This window comes from Rattus norvegicus, chromosome 14 (assembly GCF_021556685.1).
Source record: "Rattus norvegicus strain SHRSP/BbbUtx chromosome 14, alternate assembly SHRSP_T2T, whole genome shotgun sequence".
NCBI lineage: Eukaryota > Metazoa > Chordata > Mammalia > Rodentia > Muridae > Rattus > Rattus norvegicus.
This window is the reverse complement of record NC_141547.1, coordinates 3,197,501-3,213,480: the sequence shown is the minus strand read 5'-3', so window position 1 is coordinate 3,213,480 and position 15,980 is coordinate 3,197,501. Positions and strand designations below refer to the sequence as shown.

Genomic DNA, 15,980 nt, shown 5'->3' with positions numbered 1-15,980 from the left:
CCTAATTAGCCTTGGTCTGATGCAGGCGCCCGAGGCCATTTCCTCCTTGTTCTCTCTCATCACTCCTCTCTCGTCTCTCCTCTCTCCTCCCGTTTTCCTTCCCACCCCTCTTCAGTTTACATTTCCACATCACTACATTTTTTTAAACTTTTTTTTTTTAAACCGAAGTTTAAAGCCCCAAGCTAAGTTGGAGGCCAGGTCTGGACGTGGATTAGCTGCTTCTCTGGCCTCTTTGTCAGAGCGCTGAGAATGGAGAGTGCTCACATAGGAAGGATCAGGTTCTCCACCCCCACACCCCCACACCCGCACGCCCCCACACCCCCCACACCCTCACACCCCCACACCCCCAACCCCACTGCTGAGGAAGGGACCTGACACTAAGTTGGAACATGAATAGCTCTGTAGCTGTGTAGTTCAGTCTGTCTCTCAGCCCCACAGTTTTTCTTAAAGCAATCCTTAATGCTGGATTTGGTAGAGTCCGCCTGGCCTTGGGCACCTGCAGCCCCAAATCAAGCTGTGGCTCTGGTACACGCGGGGGCGCGCGCGCGCGCACACACACACACACACACACACACACACCCGCGCGCGCGCGCGCGCGAGGCCCTCAAGGGCCTCCTCTCTACAAGCTGGGCAGGGTCTTTCATTTTGGGTGCCAGCCCTTCCAGAAGCACAGATAAAAGGCTTGGCAAGCTTGTCTCAACTAGAGTTTGACGTCGTGTTCCCGCTTCGCAGATCCAAGCACAACTCATTAGGGCGAGAGACTAGGTGAGGGGCTGGGGAGGCTAGAAGGTCGCCGTTGGGGGACTAAGAAGGCAAGGATCAAAGCGGCGACAAGGGTTTGTTAGCGGGGCACTCGGCGTCCCCCGGGGATTCCTAATTGCTCGGCCCACAGTCTCCCGCTCGCAGGCTGTCCGGCAGTGCGGGCGCCCAGCCGCAGGCGGCTGAACAGCTGCAAGGCCGGCCTAGTGTCCGCCTGCCGCCCAGCTCCTGCTGGCTTCGCTGGCCAGTGCTCGGGGACACTCTCAGCCCCAGGAAGAGCTCTAGAAAGGGAGGGGAACACTGACGAATCCACACACACCGCAAAATCGACACATCTAAGCGGGAACAGCAGGGAAAGTCAGCTGCCTACTTAGTTAGCCCTAACAGACCACAAACAAGCGTTCGTTCTTTAAACCATTCTTCGAAAAAGGCAGACACCACACAGTAGTCTACATGGCTCAGAAGAGGCGGGCACCTGGAACGGAGCAGGCTGTCTACCAGCCAGACCTAAGTCTGGACAGATTCTGTACACTACTACTGGAGGGATATTTTATGCGCCCAGGTCACTCGTTTCATAATCGGTGCATTTTTTTAAAAGTAAAATCAGCTCCCTGGAATTTCATCGCTTGTTAAAAAAAGATAAACTTTATTTTTGTAATTTTCAATCACAAAAAATCTATACTTTTGTCTAAGCATTTATTTTACTGAATCAAAAAGACATGAAAAGAAAACTCATGTTATTACTGACGTATATAAGTGACTCTTTTTTGGACAACATATAATAAATATGATATATCACTTATCGCTCAGTCTTTCAAATGTACATTTTTTTCATATTATGTAGCATGCCACTTTCAAAAAGAAAAAAAAAGCTCATGAGAAATCAGTGCAAAGTTCTCCGTCACCCTCCTCTGCTCTGAGGCAGACCGGATGTCCAGGGTACCATTTTCTGCCTGGGGGGTGGACTTCAGGCTTCTGTCCAGCAACAATTTTCTCTGCCCGAAGGCTCCTCTCCATTCCTTCTCTCATCCCCTATTAGCCCTCCCCCTCCCTCCCTGCTGCTTGTCCCTAAAGTCATTTTTTTTTTTAAAAAAAAAAAAAAAAGAAAGAAAGAACTCGAGGGTTCATTTTGTGTGTGTGTGTGTGTGTGGGTGGGTGGGTGGGTGGGTGTTTTCACTTACTGGTTGCACTTTCAGTGGGGTCAGTATTTTCTCCAGTCACACTGTTGGGGAGCTTTGCGGCCCTGCCTCTGAGGGGGCAGATGGAGAACAGAGGGCTGGCCGGTCCTTGGGGACCCAGCCCACCGGTGAGCTCCCCCCCTTTACTCGTCTGCCTCTATTCCTGTTGGTTTGGTGCGGGGAGAGGTGGGGCAGCTGTCGGCGGCCGGGTGGAAACCTGGAGGGCTGCTCGGGCTGCACTGTCCCTCCTTCCTCACCGGGGATGCGGGGTGCCTGGGATGGGGTTGGACAAAGGGTTGAGGGCCGGCTGTCCCCCAGGCCCCAGGCCGTGGATGAGCACGCGGGGCACCAGTGGCCGCTGCAGCTGCGGATGGGGTGCAGGAGGAGTTCGGTACATGCTGCTGTACATTGCCGCGGCCGCCGCGGCCGCCGTCGTGCTGTCCATGCTCCCCAGCAGGCTTGGGTGGTAGAAATAAGGCGACGGAAACATCCTCTGCAGCGCGGAGTAGTTCCCCGCCTCGGCAAGCAACTCCAGGCCCACTGCAGTCTGCCGCTTCCACTTGGTTCTGAAAGAAATCGGGTGGGCGCGGGCGGCGGCTGCGGAGGACGATCCCGGCACCGTCCCCGCAGCTCCTCTCTCTCTCCTACCCTCCCTACTCAAGGAAGGCCTGGGGAACCCCAAATGCAGGTCTCCTTCCCCCGCTTCATCCACACGCTCTTAGGACGGCCTAAACCCGCAATCAGTTCTCCAAACTACATCTTCCATGTGGAGGTGGAATCATACAAGCTTCGCTGCCTTCTCTGGCCCTCTGCCCTACTCTCTGCCCCCACGATTTAATTACGTCCTGCAACTTTCCTGGAGGCCAAATGAGATCCCATCTCTCCACCAGCCGCTTTCCTTTGGTTCCTCCAATTCTCCTCCAATGTTCTCCGACCGGCGATCTCTCAAAGGTTGGCTCTCGGCCCCTCCCCCATCGCACCCAAGGAAACCAAAACCAGAAACAAAGGGCGGCTGGTACTCCGGGTTTGCACTCTCCAAGGCTGCCGGGACAATTCTTCCTTAAGTCTGGCCAGGCAGTACAGGCTTAGGGCAGCAGGGCGACAAGGTTCAAAACTGGAATTTGTTTGAGAGTGAGCTCTCCCTAGGGAGCGGTGCCTCCTGACCACTCTAGGTGAAAGGAAATGGATCTCAAGATATTTTCTCCTTAAAGAGAAAATAGTGCTTAAACCCTATGATCCACTTTTTTGGGCCTCCCCTCTCCCCACTGCACCAAGCTAGGAGAGAGGTTTTTACTAAAACGCCCTAGGAAGGCAGACAGGCTTGGTGGGGCATCTATACCCAGCAGTTCCAGCCAAATTAATAAACATGTCGCTGGTTTTAAATTGGCTACAGATGACACTAATGTTCTCCGACAGAATTAGGGTGGCTGAAACCGTATGTAATGAGACAGAAAATTATGGTAAGATGACAACTGGACGGGCATTTCCAACCCCACTTATGAACGATTAGGACACAAACGACAGAGGGGGCAGAGAATTGAGCCCAGAGAGTTTATCACCAGGTGTGGAAACGGGACTTAACCTCAACTCCTATTGCCCAAGTCTGTCCCTAGCCTCCAGGGTGAGGCCAGACACTTTCTTAATGTCTTCTTTTAATCAGTCGTGTGGGATAGAGTTTGTGCCCTCCTCCCCACCCTTTCTCTTTATGAGACTTCAGAAACAGCCAGGACAGGGGACAGACATCTCCCTCCCCTTCCCCCGCGTACACTCGTGGATGCTCAACCAGCTGCCTGAATCTCCAGCCCAAGGCCTCCAGTCCAATTTGAACCCAGATGGGCTTCCCTGGTCTTCTAAGTCGTGACAACCAAGGCTTGGACCTGGGCTTTCCCAACTGCCTAACATTTAAGCCAAGGCTGGTGGGGCAGCTCTGTGGAGACTTCAATACCTAGGTCCTGTGGCCTGGTGCAGACATTTGGAGCCCGCCTGTGGCAGTTCTAAGGGTACTCTGTGCACACAGACTTATCCTGGGTGTCAGCTACACAGATATTTCAATCTGAGTGTAGCTTGGTCTGTTTGAGGACAAAATGGGGGGAAACTGTGGCACCACGAGTTTCGGAAGGAAAAGAACCGAATGTTAAGACATTTAGAGCACAAAAGTATTCAAACCCCTGTGCCCTTAGCCGCTCCCATTTGGAAGTGTGCCTGACCTCTGCCTGAAAGCGCCCACTACAGACCCTTTGACTCTGTTTCCAGAGGGCGGGAGAGAAGGCATTAAGGATCTGGCTGGCAGGGACTCAGCAGCTCTCCTCACCTGCGGTTCTGGTACCAGGTCTTGACTTGGGTATCAGTGAGGTTGAGTGCAGCTGCCAGGTCCATGCGGTCCTGTACACTGAGGTACTTCTGCCGCTCAAAGCTACGTTCCAGTTGATTGAGCTGGTGGTCCGAGAAAGCTGTCCTGGCCTTTCGAGGTTTCTTGGCTCTCACAGGGGGACTCTCTCGGCTACTTGTAATCTCCCGGTCTCCTTCCTCCTTTGTTCCTAGGGTAGAAACAGCGACAGGGCTCTGTAAGTCAGCCTGAACCGAAGAAGAGAGGAGTGCCCACCTGGCATACACCTCCACACACACCCCACACCCTTTATTGGGCCTTGGAGAGCAGAGAGGCCCAAGAGAGTTTAGAGTGTGTTTGATCTCCTGTTTCTAGTTTTCTCTGGTCTGAGATCTGAGAGGAGGTTGCATGCCCCCTCTTTATTGTTTTCAGAGGGACGCTCTTTATTAGGTACTCTCCAAAGCCTGTCTGCCCTGTTCTCAAGACAGGCAGACGCTGTCACGCTGCTCTAATGTTTTTCCTCCCGCTAGCTGGAACTTAGATGCCTTTGTCTCTTTTCGAGATGCATTTGGAAAATATTGGACTCAAGCTTTCTGCAGACCTCCTCTGTATCAGGTCCTTTGCAAACCTCAGAGAGAATGTGTCACCCAGTGTCACCCAGACACTGAACTGAGCTCAGAAAACACTTGAGCCCATCCAGGTGACAGCGCAGAAATTTCCGGGTCCTGTTTGTCAACTTTGGTTTTCTGCTGAAATGCTGGGAAATCGATATGTCAATCCCCCTCTGTTTGTACCGGTTTGTGCAGTCCTCCTTGATCTTCCCTGCAGGAAGAACAGTAATCTCTCTAATTGACCCACTGGGGAGGTTGGTGAACGAGAAATAGCCAGACCAGACTGTACATCTGTTTGGGGCACTATTATGCTAATGCTATAAGCAGTAAAGTGAAGAGCCCGCATCCTACCTTCTAGACAGCAATCTTTACCAGAGAATTAAGCATTAATAACTTATTATTATTATTATTATTATTATTATTATTATTATTATACCAGTAAAGAGGGGGACCTCCCTGTGTTTTAAAATCTTTTGCAATGCAAAGACCAGAACAGCTACTTATGAAATTGAAATTGTCCAAAAAGAAAACAGATTACTAAAAGATAATTTCCACTGTTTCTTGATTTTACAAAACCATTCAGTTCCATGAAATTTAGTTTTTCGTAAATATTTTGTTATTGGAGAGGGCCAGAAGAAGGGTACTGGTGAGAAAGGTGTTCTTAAAAACGGACTATGGTTTGTTTTCTGTATTAATCGCCAGCCAGTAAAAATAAATTGCTCCTGTAATAATGTTGGAAAAATTTCCAACGTTAAATCAGACAATTCCTGTGGTGGCATTTAGAAAATAATGGGGGGGGGATGGCATTTGGAAAATATTAGGGTGGTATTTGCATTCAAAAATAAACATCAAGTTGTGGTCACAGACCTAGACAACCACAGCTAGCTATCAGCTTCTCTCCACCCCCTCCCACTCCCCATTCCCAAGGTCTCAGCTAAAAGAAAAAAAAAAAAAATCCCAAGTCCGCCCCTGTTTTCAACGAAAAGTGTCTCCCATCCGATCTCTTCCAGCTGCCACCCTCTTCCCAGCACATTTAAAATTAAGAAAACAAAGAACAGAGCTGGATGGCGGTGAAGGTCGCGGGGCAGAAATGTAACCCACAGAACTTAAGGTGCGTTGCTGAATCGCAAGCCTAGGCCCCTCTCCTTCGGCGGGCAGCTCCGGAGCAACTCACCGTGGCATTTGATGTCGCTCTGAGAGTCTTCCCTCTTGTCCAGCTTGGTTTTGCTGTCCTCCTGCTCCAGCTTTGGCCTGAAGCTCTCGTGCGCCGCGTTGCACTCCTGCTTCGGGGTGTGATGAGGAGAAGAAACGCTGGTGCTGTAGGGTGCACAAGCCGCCAGGGGTTTGCTGTCTCCCAAGATGTCCTTAATTAAAAAGGAAGAGGTGGAAGTCCTGGGGGCCGCGGCGGCCGAGCCCAGTTGCTGGGCTGCAGACTGCGGCTGCGGCGGCGGTTGCTGTTGGGGAGAAGGCTGCAAACTTTGCGCGGGGGGCGCGGACGGTGGCGGTGGCTGTTGGCCGTGGTGGAGGTGATGGTGATGCTGGGGTCCGTCTGTCACAAGATGCGGCTCCGGGGGCTCCAGGGTGACCGAGATCGGTGAAGAGGGCGCCGTTCCCACGGTATCAATCTCCGAACAGGGTGACGGGGTGGCCTGGCTCCTAAAATCCGTGGTCCTCGCTTCACCGAGCGATCGGAAATCTCCGTTCATCATGCCCGGACTGCCGGAACCGGCACCGGACAAAATCGTGTCTATTCCAAAACTCGACCCGCTGGCCCCTTCCATTGCTGTCATTTCTACATGAGGTCCACGCCACTCCGCGGATCAGCCGCCTCCGGGACCAAACAAGGGAAACTATCGATCGTAAAACAAAATAGACACTAAAAAACCTTGACACTGCTTTAAAAAAAAGAAAAGTGGGGCGGGAATGAAGGATAATGGGGAGGTGGCAATTGGTGGGCACTTTCGATTCAACTTTTCCCCCTTATACGAAAAGGAAAAAGGAAAAAAAATGAGAGGGGAAAGCCCCCAAATGCCACAAGAAGGAGGGTGCGCTCCGCTGGACCACCGCGCACGTGGGCGGCGGCGGCGGCGGCCCGCACCAAGGCTAAGATGCTGGCCGCGGGAGCGACCCCGCCGCCGCCACCTGCACCGCCACCGCCGCCGCCTGGGTCTGCCCACAGCCCGGTCCCGGGCGGCGGCGGCGGCGGCCCGGGCAGGTGCAGCGACCGCTAAGCCCGGGCGGCCCCGGAGGTGACCGCCGTGCGTGACCCGGCCGTCCGGGAGTCGAGTTTCTGAACTTTGTTGGAAAGTTGCGGAGCGAACGCGGCCGCCACCGCCCCGGGAGGAGGTGAAGCAGCGAAGGAGCAAGCGCGGGCGCAGGAGACCGCGGACAGGCGGCGCCCGGCGACTCCAGCCGCTGCCCCGCGCGTTGGCTTGTCATCCGCGGGCTCGCGGGCGGCGCCGACCCCCTCCCGTGACGTCACGGCCCCCGCCGCCGCTCCCCGCCCGCGCCCCCGCCGCCCGGGCCCCGCGCCCCATTGGCCGCTGCGTGCCAGCGAGCGACGCCGGCGTGCCGGGAGCCAATGGGCGCGCGCCTGGCCAGCCCGTCAGCAGCGCGCCTCGAACCCCGCTGCTCTTTTGAGAACCCGAACCTCGGTGTGCCCGCAGCCCTGAGCCCAACGCCTACTCCAGGGGTCCAAATGGTACCCACTGTAACCAGTGCCGGGCCAGGGAGATGGGGAGAGGCCAGAGGGGGCCCTGGAGAAGGGAACCCCTGGGCGGGACGCGGGGACGCAGTACCCCAACCTTAGATGTGCCCGTGCTAAGTGTTGGAGGGTGAGTGGAGAGGCCGCGAAGGGCAAAAAGATCCCGCGGCTCCCAGTGGCCTGCAGCGCGGCCACGCTCGCACGGTTCCCAAGCACGCTTGAGCAGAGCGGAAACACGAGGAGCAGGGGAAGGGGGTGCTAGGGGACCCCACGGGGAAGTGTTTGACACCCAGGACCAGAGCTCCGCATGCGCCTGCAGCCCCTGAGCTCCGCTCTCCCTGCAGGAGCCGGTGCACTCCAGCTCGGTCCAGCCAGGTAGCAGATCCTGCAGAGGCGCAGAACCGGGGCTACATCCTTGACCCCCTGTCGGGGAGGACCGGGCCTTTGGCTCCGAATCTCGCTTTGTCTCCAGCCAGAGCCTGTGCTGGCAGAAATGCCGGGCCAAGCACTTTCTCACGAGCCGGGATAAACCCCGGCCGAGGCCTTCTCCAGCTGCGAGCAGCTGCGGTTCCCCGCGGTGTCCGGCTGCTGTGGGACCCCGGGAACCCGGTGGCCAGTCCAGCCTGCGCCCCCGCCGCTCCTCCCTCCGTGCTTCCGTGCCCTCCCCACTGTGGCAGGCCGCGTTTTGGGAAAGGAAACAGTCACCGCGGATCCATTTGGGACCTGGAGCGCGACTGTGACGCCGCCGCCTTGTTGGAGGGTATCAACTTGCGTTCTTTTTTCCAGGATGTCTCCAACCTGTCTCTTGTTGAATGTCAGAGTAATGGGAAGCGCCAGTGACAAGACGGCGTATTACTCCTGATTAAGTGCCGTGTCAACCTAATTAGCAGAGTAATTATAAGGTGCTAATGAATGATTCAAAGTTCTTTGAGTTACATTTTACTCCAAATTACCATTTTTAAGAACCTTATGAATCTGAGTGGTTGGCATCATTTCCGTGCTTGTGTAGAATGATGTCAGTAAAGGACGGGGTTTAGTCACGATAATGGACATCGCTTTCTTTTCTTATTTTCTTTTTTCCTTTTCTTTTTCTTTCCTTTTCTCTTCTTTCTTTCTCTTCCTTCCTTCCTTTCTTCCTTCCTTTCTTTCTTTCTTTCTTTCTTTCTTTCTTTCTTTCTTCCCTTTTCTCCTTGCTGAGGACCCTCTTGAGAGGTATCCCGGAGGCAAATGACCTCCTGAGATCTTGCTTCCTCCGGTTGTGAGTCCCAGATCTGGAAAATGGAGGTGGGTGGTGATTCCTCCTAAGGACATCTAGGTCTTTGATCCGGTGGAGGGGGTGGGGGTGCCGTTATTTCGAGAGAATGTTGAGCTGTTTCCTACCATCGTGGTGTCATTTATCGTCCTGCTGTCTCTGAAAAAGAATGGAGGCTACCAAGGCGTACACATCCAGACCGCTCTCTCCTTTCTCAGGATGCGAGCAGACATTTACTTATCTGGGAACTGGGGTTGGCGAGCTGAAGCCAACCAAGAAGCTGGTTGCCTGAGGGATCCGGGAACCCCTCTATAGCCACGTGGCTCGCCCCCGTGGGTGGTGACCGGCTGTCTACCCTGGAGACTCAGACTCTTTAGCCTTTGGTGCCAGAACTAGGTGCTGGCCCTGCAGACCCTCCCAAGTTAGGCCTTGGCCTTCCCTTCAAAGGTTGTGACCACGAGCTGGGGTCTGATCTCACTGAGGCAACTGATCTCAGACTCCAAGGGCCGGATGGGATGGACGGCCTTGGCACCCTGAGCCTCTAGCACAGTTGACAGTGCAAGGGTGCCTGGGCTGCAGGAGAGTGCGGGCAAATGATACTCTTGCTTCCTGGTTGGTTATTGATTAGAGTTTCCTTTCTGACATCACCCAACAACAATCCAAAAGAAGCGCTCCTTCTCGCGCTGGGGGCCCCAATTCACAGCCAGCTTTCGAAAGCGAGGAAGGGGAGGAAGCATTTAAAAATCCAGCACTGACGGCCCTGCACAAATCAATTATTCTCGACCTTGATAAATAATTCATTTAAGCCTGTTTTTGTTTTGTTCCGACACCGACAATGACTCAAGAGCCCAAAGGCTGACGGCACAGCTTGCGCGGGGCAGGTCGGCAGGGTGTTTTTCTTGGAATAATTCGCAACATTGGCAGGGAGGCGATGGGGATATGACCTACGAAAAGATGAAGAGGAGGGCGTGTGTGTGTGTGTGTGTGTGTGTGTGTGTGTGTGTGTGTGTGTGTGTGTAGGGGTTGGGGGTTCCATGTTTCATGAAACTCCAAAGCAAATTCAGTAGGTCCCAGCTATAATGGTTCCGATTATATTTTGAAAGAAAAGTCAACATCAAATATTCTAGGGCTGGAGAGGTTAGCTCTTAGTCTCCCAAAGCAATTGTGGTGAGGAGAATATGTGATTGGGGTCCCAGGGAATTCGAGGAATGTCCTCAAAAATCAAAGGGGACAATCTTAATGAACAAATCCCCCAGAGCTAGGGTTAACTTTCCTCAGTGCTTCCCCCACCCCCAGATACATATCTGTTTTGTTATCATTTTTTTAAAAAAGAGAGTATATGTAATGTATACCCAAAAGAGCATTTTGTGGCAAAGAAAAAAAAACTCACTTTTCATTCCCCCCAAAAATCAAAATCCATCGGGGTGTGGTGATGCACGCCTTTAATCCTAGTACTCTGGAGGCAGAGGCAGACCTCTAAGTTCTAGGCCAGCCCGATCCACACAGTGAGTTCCAGGACACCCCGGGGCTATTTAGAGAGACCCTGTCTGGTGGGGACACAGATTTATTTCTCTTGTTTTCAAGGAAATAGATATGATGCGTTAGCTGAGTTTTAAACACAGGAAAATCACGTGCTAAACTAACATAAATGTACGAATAATCTTCTACCTCCACATGCTCATTGTCTTTGTCTTCCTTTGAAAGAAAAATACCTAAATAGGGGGAGGTTTTTTTTTTTTTTTGCTCAGAAAGCAGTTTATTTGCTAACTGTGAATAACAGAGAACCAATTTCATTCCTGTTTCTTCAGAACACATCAATGAACAGCGAAGTTACACACACACACACACACACACACACACACACACACACACACACACCGTCCCCCAAGAATGATCCAAACACAAACCATGAGTTTTGTGTGCAGGACATCCTCCACCACCCACTCTTACTGTCTTAACTTTGAGATTCTTTTAAACTGGAACCTCGGGTTTTTAATACATTTTAATTTTGATGAAATTCACCAACAAATTATGATGAACTTGAAACTGTTGTTTCTTGTCTTATATCCACTTGAGCACTTAAAGAATCTCTGTAACAGGGCCCGCTGACAGACATGGATGCAAAGGCTCCTCTCTCCACTGGGCGGCGCCAAGAACCCCAATCTGAGGTACCCTCCTATTGTTTCTTTTTATAAAAGACGCAAGATACACAAATAGGCTCTCCACAATCCAATGCTGATTCCGAACCGGTGGCATGACCTTGCAGTCTCATGGTTGGGCTCTTGTGGAACTTTCCTTTCTCTTTTTACAGCCTATTAATACATTTCCAACTTCTTTAGGTGCCGATGTATATTTGCTTAGAAAAATGACCTATTAAAGAGAGAGAGATGAAAATAAGGAAACGGAGTCTTTTCTTCACTCTGGTCCTTAGACTGAAACCGGAAGAGTGGAGACTGGGAGCAAAGGGTCAAAGGTTAAAAAACAAAAGCAACAAAGTTATTCTAACAGAAAGGAGCTGAAACGGTAATCTGTGAGAGTTGATAGTTTTGAGAGGTAATTCTGACATCCTAATATTTACAGAAGTTATCACTTTACCAAAACATTAAAGCTGGCAAGTTGGGAAAGAAACTTATGTATGTACTGGAGAAGTAGCTGTGTGGTCATGAGGCACTCAGAGGAAACACTAGAGGAGAAAGAGAGTTGGGTCTCTTCTGCCAGCTTCCTGGTAAGGCCTTTAACACCCCCTTCCACCGAGGCCCAGCATTTTCAGCCAGGGGCAGTGGCCACCATACTCTTTCTCCTCATCCATCCCATTCGTGTATTGGTTAATAAACATTACCGGATGTGCATTCTAGGACAGGTGCTTGTGTGTTTTGGGAATTGTCACAATGAATTTGGTACAGTGGGAGTTCAACAGAAGGCGGGAAGTCTCACCTGGGGGGGGGGGGTACAGTAGGAAGATTTTCTATACAAGAAGCAGGAACAGGACCCTGGGATGTATCTGGAGTAGTGGGACCCAGGAAGATTTATACGATAGCTAAAGGTAAGGTGGTGCAAAGCCATCCATGAATCGACCAGGACTGGGCTACAACCAGCAGGTATATGCTGGCTCAAGAGATGCTGGCTCTTGAATGGCAGGAGACAGAGGAGGTGCAATCGCATGCAACCCCCATACCTGCACCTCAGAAAGTATAGCAGGGCACACATTTTTCAGTTTACGTCCAGGACGTATAGTCCAGCAACCCTTCCAGAAGAACAGAGTCATACCCCCTTTCCCCACTCTCACTCCAGCTTTTTTTTTCTTTTAGATTGCCAAATTTTGGAAAACTAGATGATCTTAGCAGGTCCAAGAAAACTCCGCTTCAAATTCAACGGCGAAAGAAGGGGTGACAACGGGAAACAGTGGGGGAAGAAACTAGGGGGTCGCAGGGAGGAAAAGTAATTTCACTCTAAACTGAACCATTGTCCACTGAGAGCAGCTCCTGGAGACGTTTAAAAAGTCACCGTGAGGCACAAAAATAAAGGAACCCTGCCATCTATGAAATGCTTCTGATATCAATTCCTGAGGTTAAAGACATTGGAGAGGCTGCGACGAAGGAATCCTGGGGGCGAGGGGATGCCAATCAGAGGAGAAATTCATTTACGACGTTAATTAACAAACGGCTAATTAAAACGGCACTTTGAGCGCTAATCAATCGCCTTATTAAGTAAGAGTCATCACTGGAACAAATTGGAAGCTCCCCGCCCAGTCCCCAGCCATGGCGCAGGCGGGGCTGGGCTCCCAGATCTGGCACTGCGGGTGGGAAACTGCTCTCTCACCAGACAGCGGACAGCAAAGCTCTCCTGGTCTGGGCTTAACGCCTGTGGAACCTCCTGCCCGTGCCCCCAGGAGGGTAGGGACTGGACAAGTCTAGAGGGCCGTTTGTAGTACAATCGCTCTCTCTTGGGAGTAAGGGATTCGTTGCATAGAAAAGCAGCGTTTCCGCTGCAGAAACACCAAGTTTGTCTGGGAAAGAGCTCATCTCCGACCTGACAGCAACACGCAGCGGGGGCCGCCAGCAGTGGAATGAGGCAGTTCAGCCTGAGAGGGGGCGCTCTCGGCCCAGGATCCCGCGGTCCCATTCCCCCAGCCGACCCACCACCCTATGATGAAAATTCCCGGGACCTTCCCCTGGTGTGACCCAAAAATAGGAAAAAGAGGACCCATTTTAAGAACAAGACACAGCCACCTCCTAGGAGCTCCATAGGAGAGGATGAGTGTTCTGGGAGGGAAGAGTGAGGGACAGTGATGGTCTGGACCGCTGACACACACACACACACACACACACACACACACACACACACACACACACACACCCCAGCCTGCCTGTGCGTGCCTCTCATCTAGCTTCTCCGTGGTCAGGCCCCACAATCTTGTAAGAATTAAGACTTACAATACTTATTTTGAGGAGCCTTCCTCATTTTCTAATTGTTTATTGCCCGTTTTTCACCATAATCCCAAGAGAAAATCTTTAGTAATAAGAGGGGAGACTGTGAATTTAAATGCTAATTAAGCAGTCTCCGCTCCCCCTGCATCCCCGCCCCCAGTCATCCCCAACTCCACCTGCCTGGTAGTTTGTGTTCAGACTGAACGTGGGGCGCGCCCAGTATAACATTCCAGAATTACAGAAATGGGCACAAGTCAAAAGAGACCTGAGTGGACTTCGGCCTGATTTGCTTCTTGTTAGCTTCATTTGAGGAAGGGGGTGGGGAGCACATTTGGAAGAGGGTTTTTGGAGTGGTGGGTGGTGTGTAGCTTGGCCCAAGGATTGGCTTACGTGCTTGAAATGACACATGGATGTCTGAGCTGGCCTTGGGTTTGCCTTTCTCCCGGAGGTGCGCCTGATCGCATCTGCTGTTGGATCTGAGCTTGCTCCGGGTGTCCCGGGAGGGAAGAACCGCTCCCCTGTGCAAAGTTCAAAAGCATTAATATTTTCATCGTATTACCATTATTCAATATAATAATATTTGCTCGGTTAGCGGCACTAATTAGGCCACATTAAAACCGCAGTGTCTCCCTAATGGTGCGTAATGTGCCCACACTCACATTTTTCTCTCTGAGGATGGGCGGCTGGCAGGCAGGGGAGGGGAGATCCGCAAGGAGCCGGGCTGAATTCGGGTGTGAAGCCCCCGCTCCCAATACACATACACATACACACACACACACACACACACACACACACACACAGCACGCATATACACACGCGCACGCGCGCGCGCGCGCGCGGCTGGGCGTCTGCCGGGTGGCACCAACCTCTCCTCGCAGTCGATCCGACCCAAACCTCACGCTGGGCCCTGAGCACAGCACCAGGCAGCCTCCTCCTCCGCCTAAAGCTTTGAACTCTCCTCATTGATTTTTGTTTCCCTTCCTCCATTTGTGTGTGTATTTTCAATTGGTTGGGATTTTAATGTTTGGGAGTGCCTGAGTGTAAGAATTAAAATACTCTTACACCGACTCCCTCGGCTGAGAGTTGGGGATCCTACATCTTCCTAACCTGAAACTCATAAAACCCCTCCCCCACCCCACCCCCGTTTTGAATGGTACTTTATTCTGAGATTAGATGGTGACATGTAAAGAAAGCTCCCGTGGGGGCAGGTTTGGGTATTTTTGCCTAGTCTTGGGGGTCGGCGGTCCACCCTGACGCTGGCCTGGGCGAGTGGAAGTGAGGCTCAGACCTATGCCCCTCCTGCTGGCGCCACGCGCACATCACTCTGAATCTGTAACATATTTGTAACAAGCGCAGAGGAGGTGTGATGTGTGTGCCTGAATGGGGGGGGGGGAGCGAATCCGGCTTGGGAAACGGGGAACACAGAACTCAGGTTCTGAAATCTAACAATCTGAACATCCCTTTATTAAAAGCTACTGTATGACATTTACACGGAGCCACCAGCCCCTCTGCCTCTAATCCAGACGAAAACCTATGTACCACCGAGTTCTGGCTGCTGCGTGCGGGCCACAGCTGATCGCTTCCGGGCTCAGGGACTACCGTACAGCTCCAAGGCCCTTCCCACGGAGGGACTGGCTCACCAGTCTTGCCTGGGAACCCTGAGTAAAACTCGCTGGGCTTCAAGCCCCACTCTGGTACACAGCCTGGCTCAGCGAAGAAGGGGTGCCTGGTCCTTGCCTCCGGTTCCTTCCTCCCTCCGAGAAGTAAACTTTCTCCACCCAACCCCCTCCATTAATCCGGATCATTTAGAATAGCAGTTTTCCTTTGGTCAGATTCCCGCTCCCCATTCGGTCTGAGTACACGATCAGAACTGCTCAAGAGAGCAGGAAGCACATTGATTTCAGCTTGTTCTGTCCACAGACGGCCCTGACAAGGTTGTTAGAACAGTCGGAGAGGTCTATACAATCACTTAATTACCAAAACTGTCAGTCAGGCGAGATGCAGCCTGCGTCCCGGGCTGAATCGGGCATTCCAGCATTAGGCCGCGCGCGTGATTGATCGGTGCTGATAGCACTGCAAACATAATCACGGCGAATTTTCTGATGTGTGATTTTTGTCCCAAGTTCATGCTTCAGAGAGGTAATCGGAGGATGAGAAGGGTCAGTGCCATTTCGGATTACCTGGAGTCCTCTTAGAAAGGGTAAAACGCCGGGGGCTGCGCTCTGTGGAAGAGGGAGAAAAGGGGAGAAACCGGGAGAGGGGGGTTTGAGAAGAGGACGAAAGAGAGCGAGTTATGAATTGCTGGAGGGACTGGAAACAATTCGTCAAACTGTGCAAGAGATTTCCTTCAGAGCCAGCGCGTGGCAGACTGATTTTTCCAACGTCTGTTTAGCCACATTTAGAATGATCCAGCGGTTATTACTGCGATTGGCTTAGGAACTGACAGGCAGTTGTAGGCACAAGGAGTATAGATCCTGTTTACCGGAGACGTGCTCGTAACTGCTGTCAAATACAGTTAAGTAAATATCATTAGGAAAGAGCTCTGTTAAGAGAAATGCCAGTCCAATAAATACGCTTTTCCTCCCCTCCCTCTGCAAGGCTGTCTGCGCCTCCCGCCGATCTCTTTCTGCTCCTTCACAGCTTCGGTCAGATGTCCAGGGATGGCCGCTGACACTCTGAGCGTAGAGCATTAGGCCACCGGGGACTCAGGAGAGACTTGTAGG

The 15,980-nt window shown here is 52.0% G+C and overlaps 1 protein-coding gene and 1 long non-coding RNA gene across 2 annotated transcripts; both read right to left on the bottom strand.

The window, feature by feature from the left end:
* Positions 1 to 1,847: 1,847 nt before the first annotated feature.
* Positions 1,848 to 6,733, bottom strand: Barhl2 (BarH-like homeobox 2; the record flags this gene model as incomplete). The annotated part of the gene is given in 3 exon segments (NM_022956.2): positions 1,848 to 2,503; positions 4,249 to 4,474; positions 6,049 to 6,733. Coding segments are annotated over 3 exon segments (1,155 nt in total). The 5' UTR covers positions 6,665 to 6,733.
* A 3,526-nt stretch (positions 6,734 to 10,259) lies between these two features.
* Positions 10,260 to 14,090, bottom strand: LOC148001182 (uncharacterized). The gene is made up of 3 exons (XR_015637685.1): positions 13,917 to 14,090; positions 13,648 to 13,775; positions 10,260 to 11,200 (listed from the first exon to the last, which is right to left on the bottom strand). It is a non-coding gene; the product is annotated as an uncharacterized LOC148001182 (long non-coding RNA).
* Between the last annotated feature and the right edge of the window lie 1,890 nt (positions 14,091 to 15,980).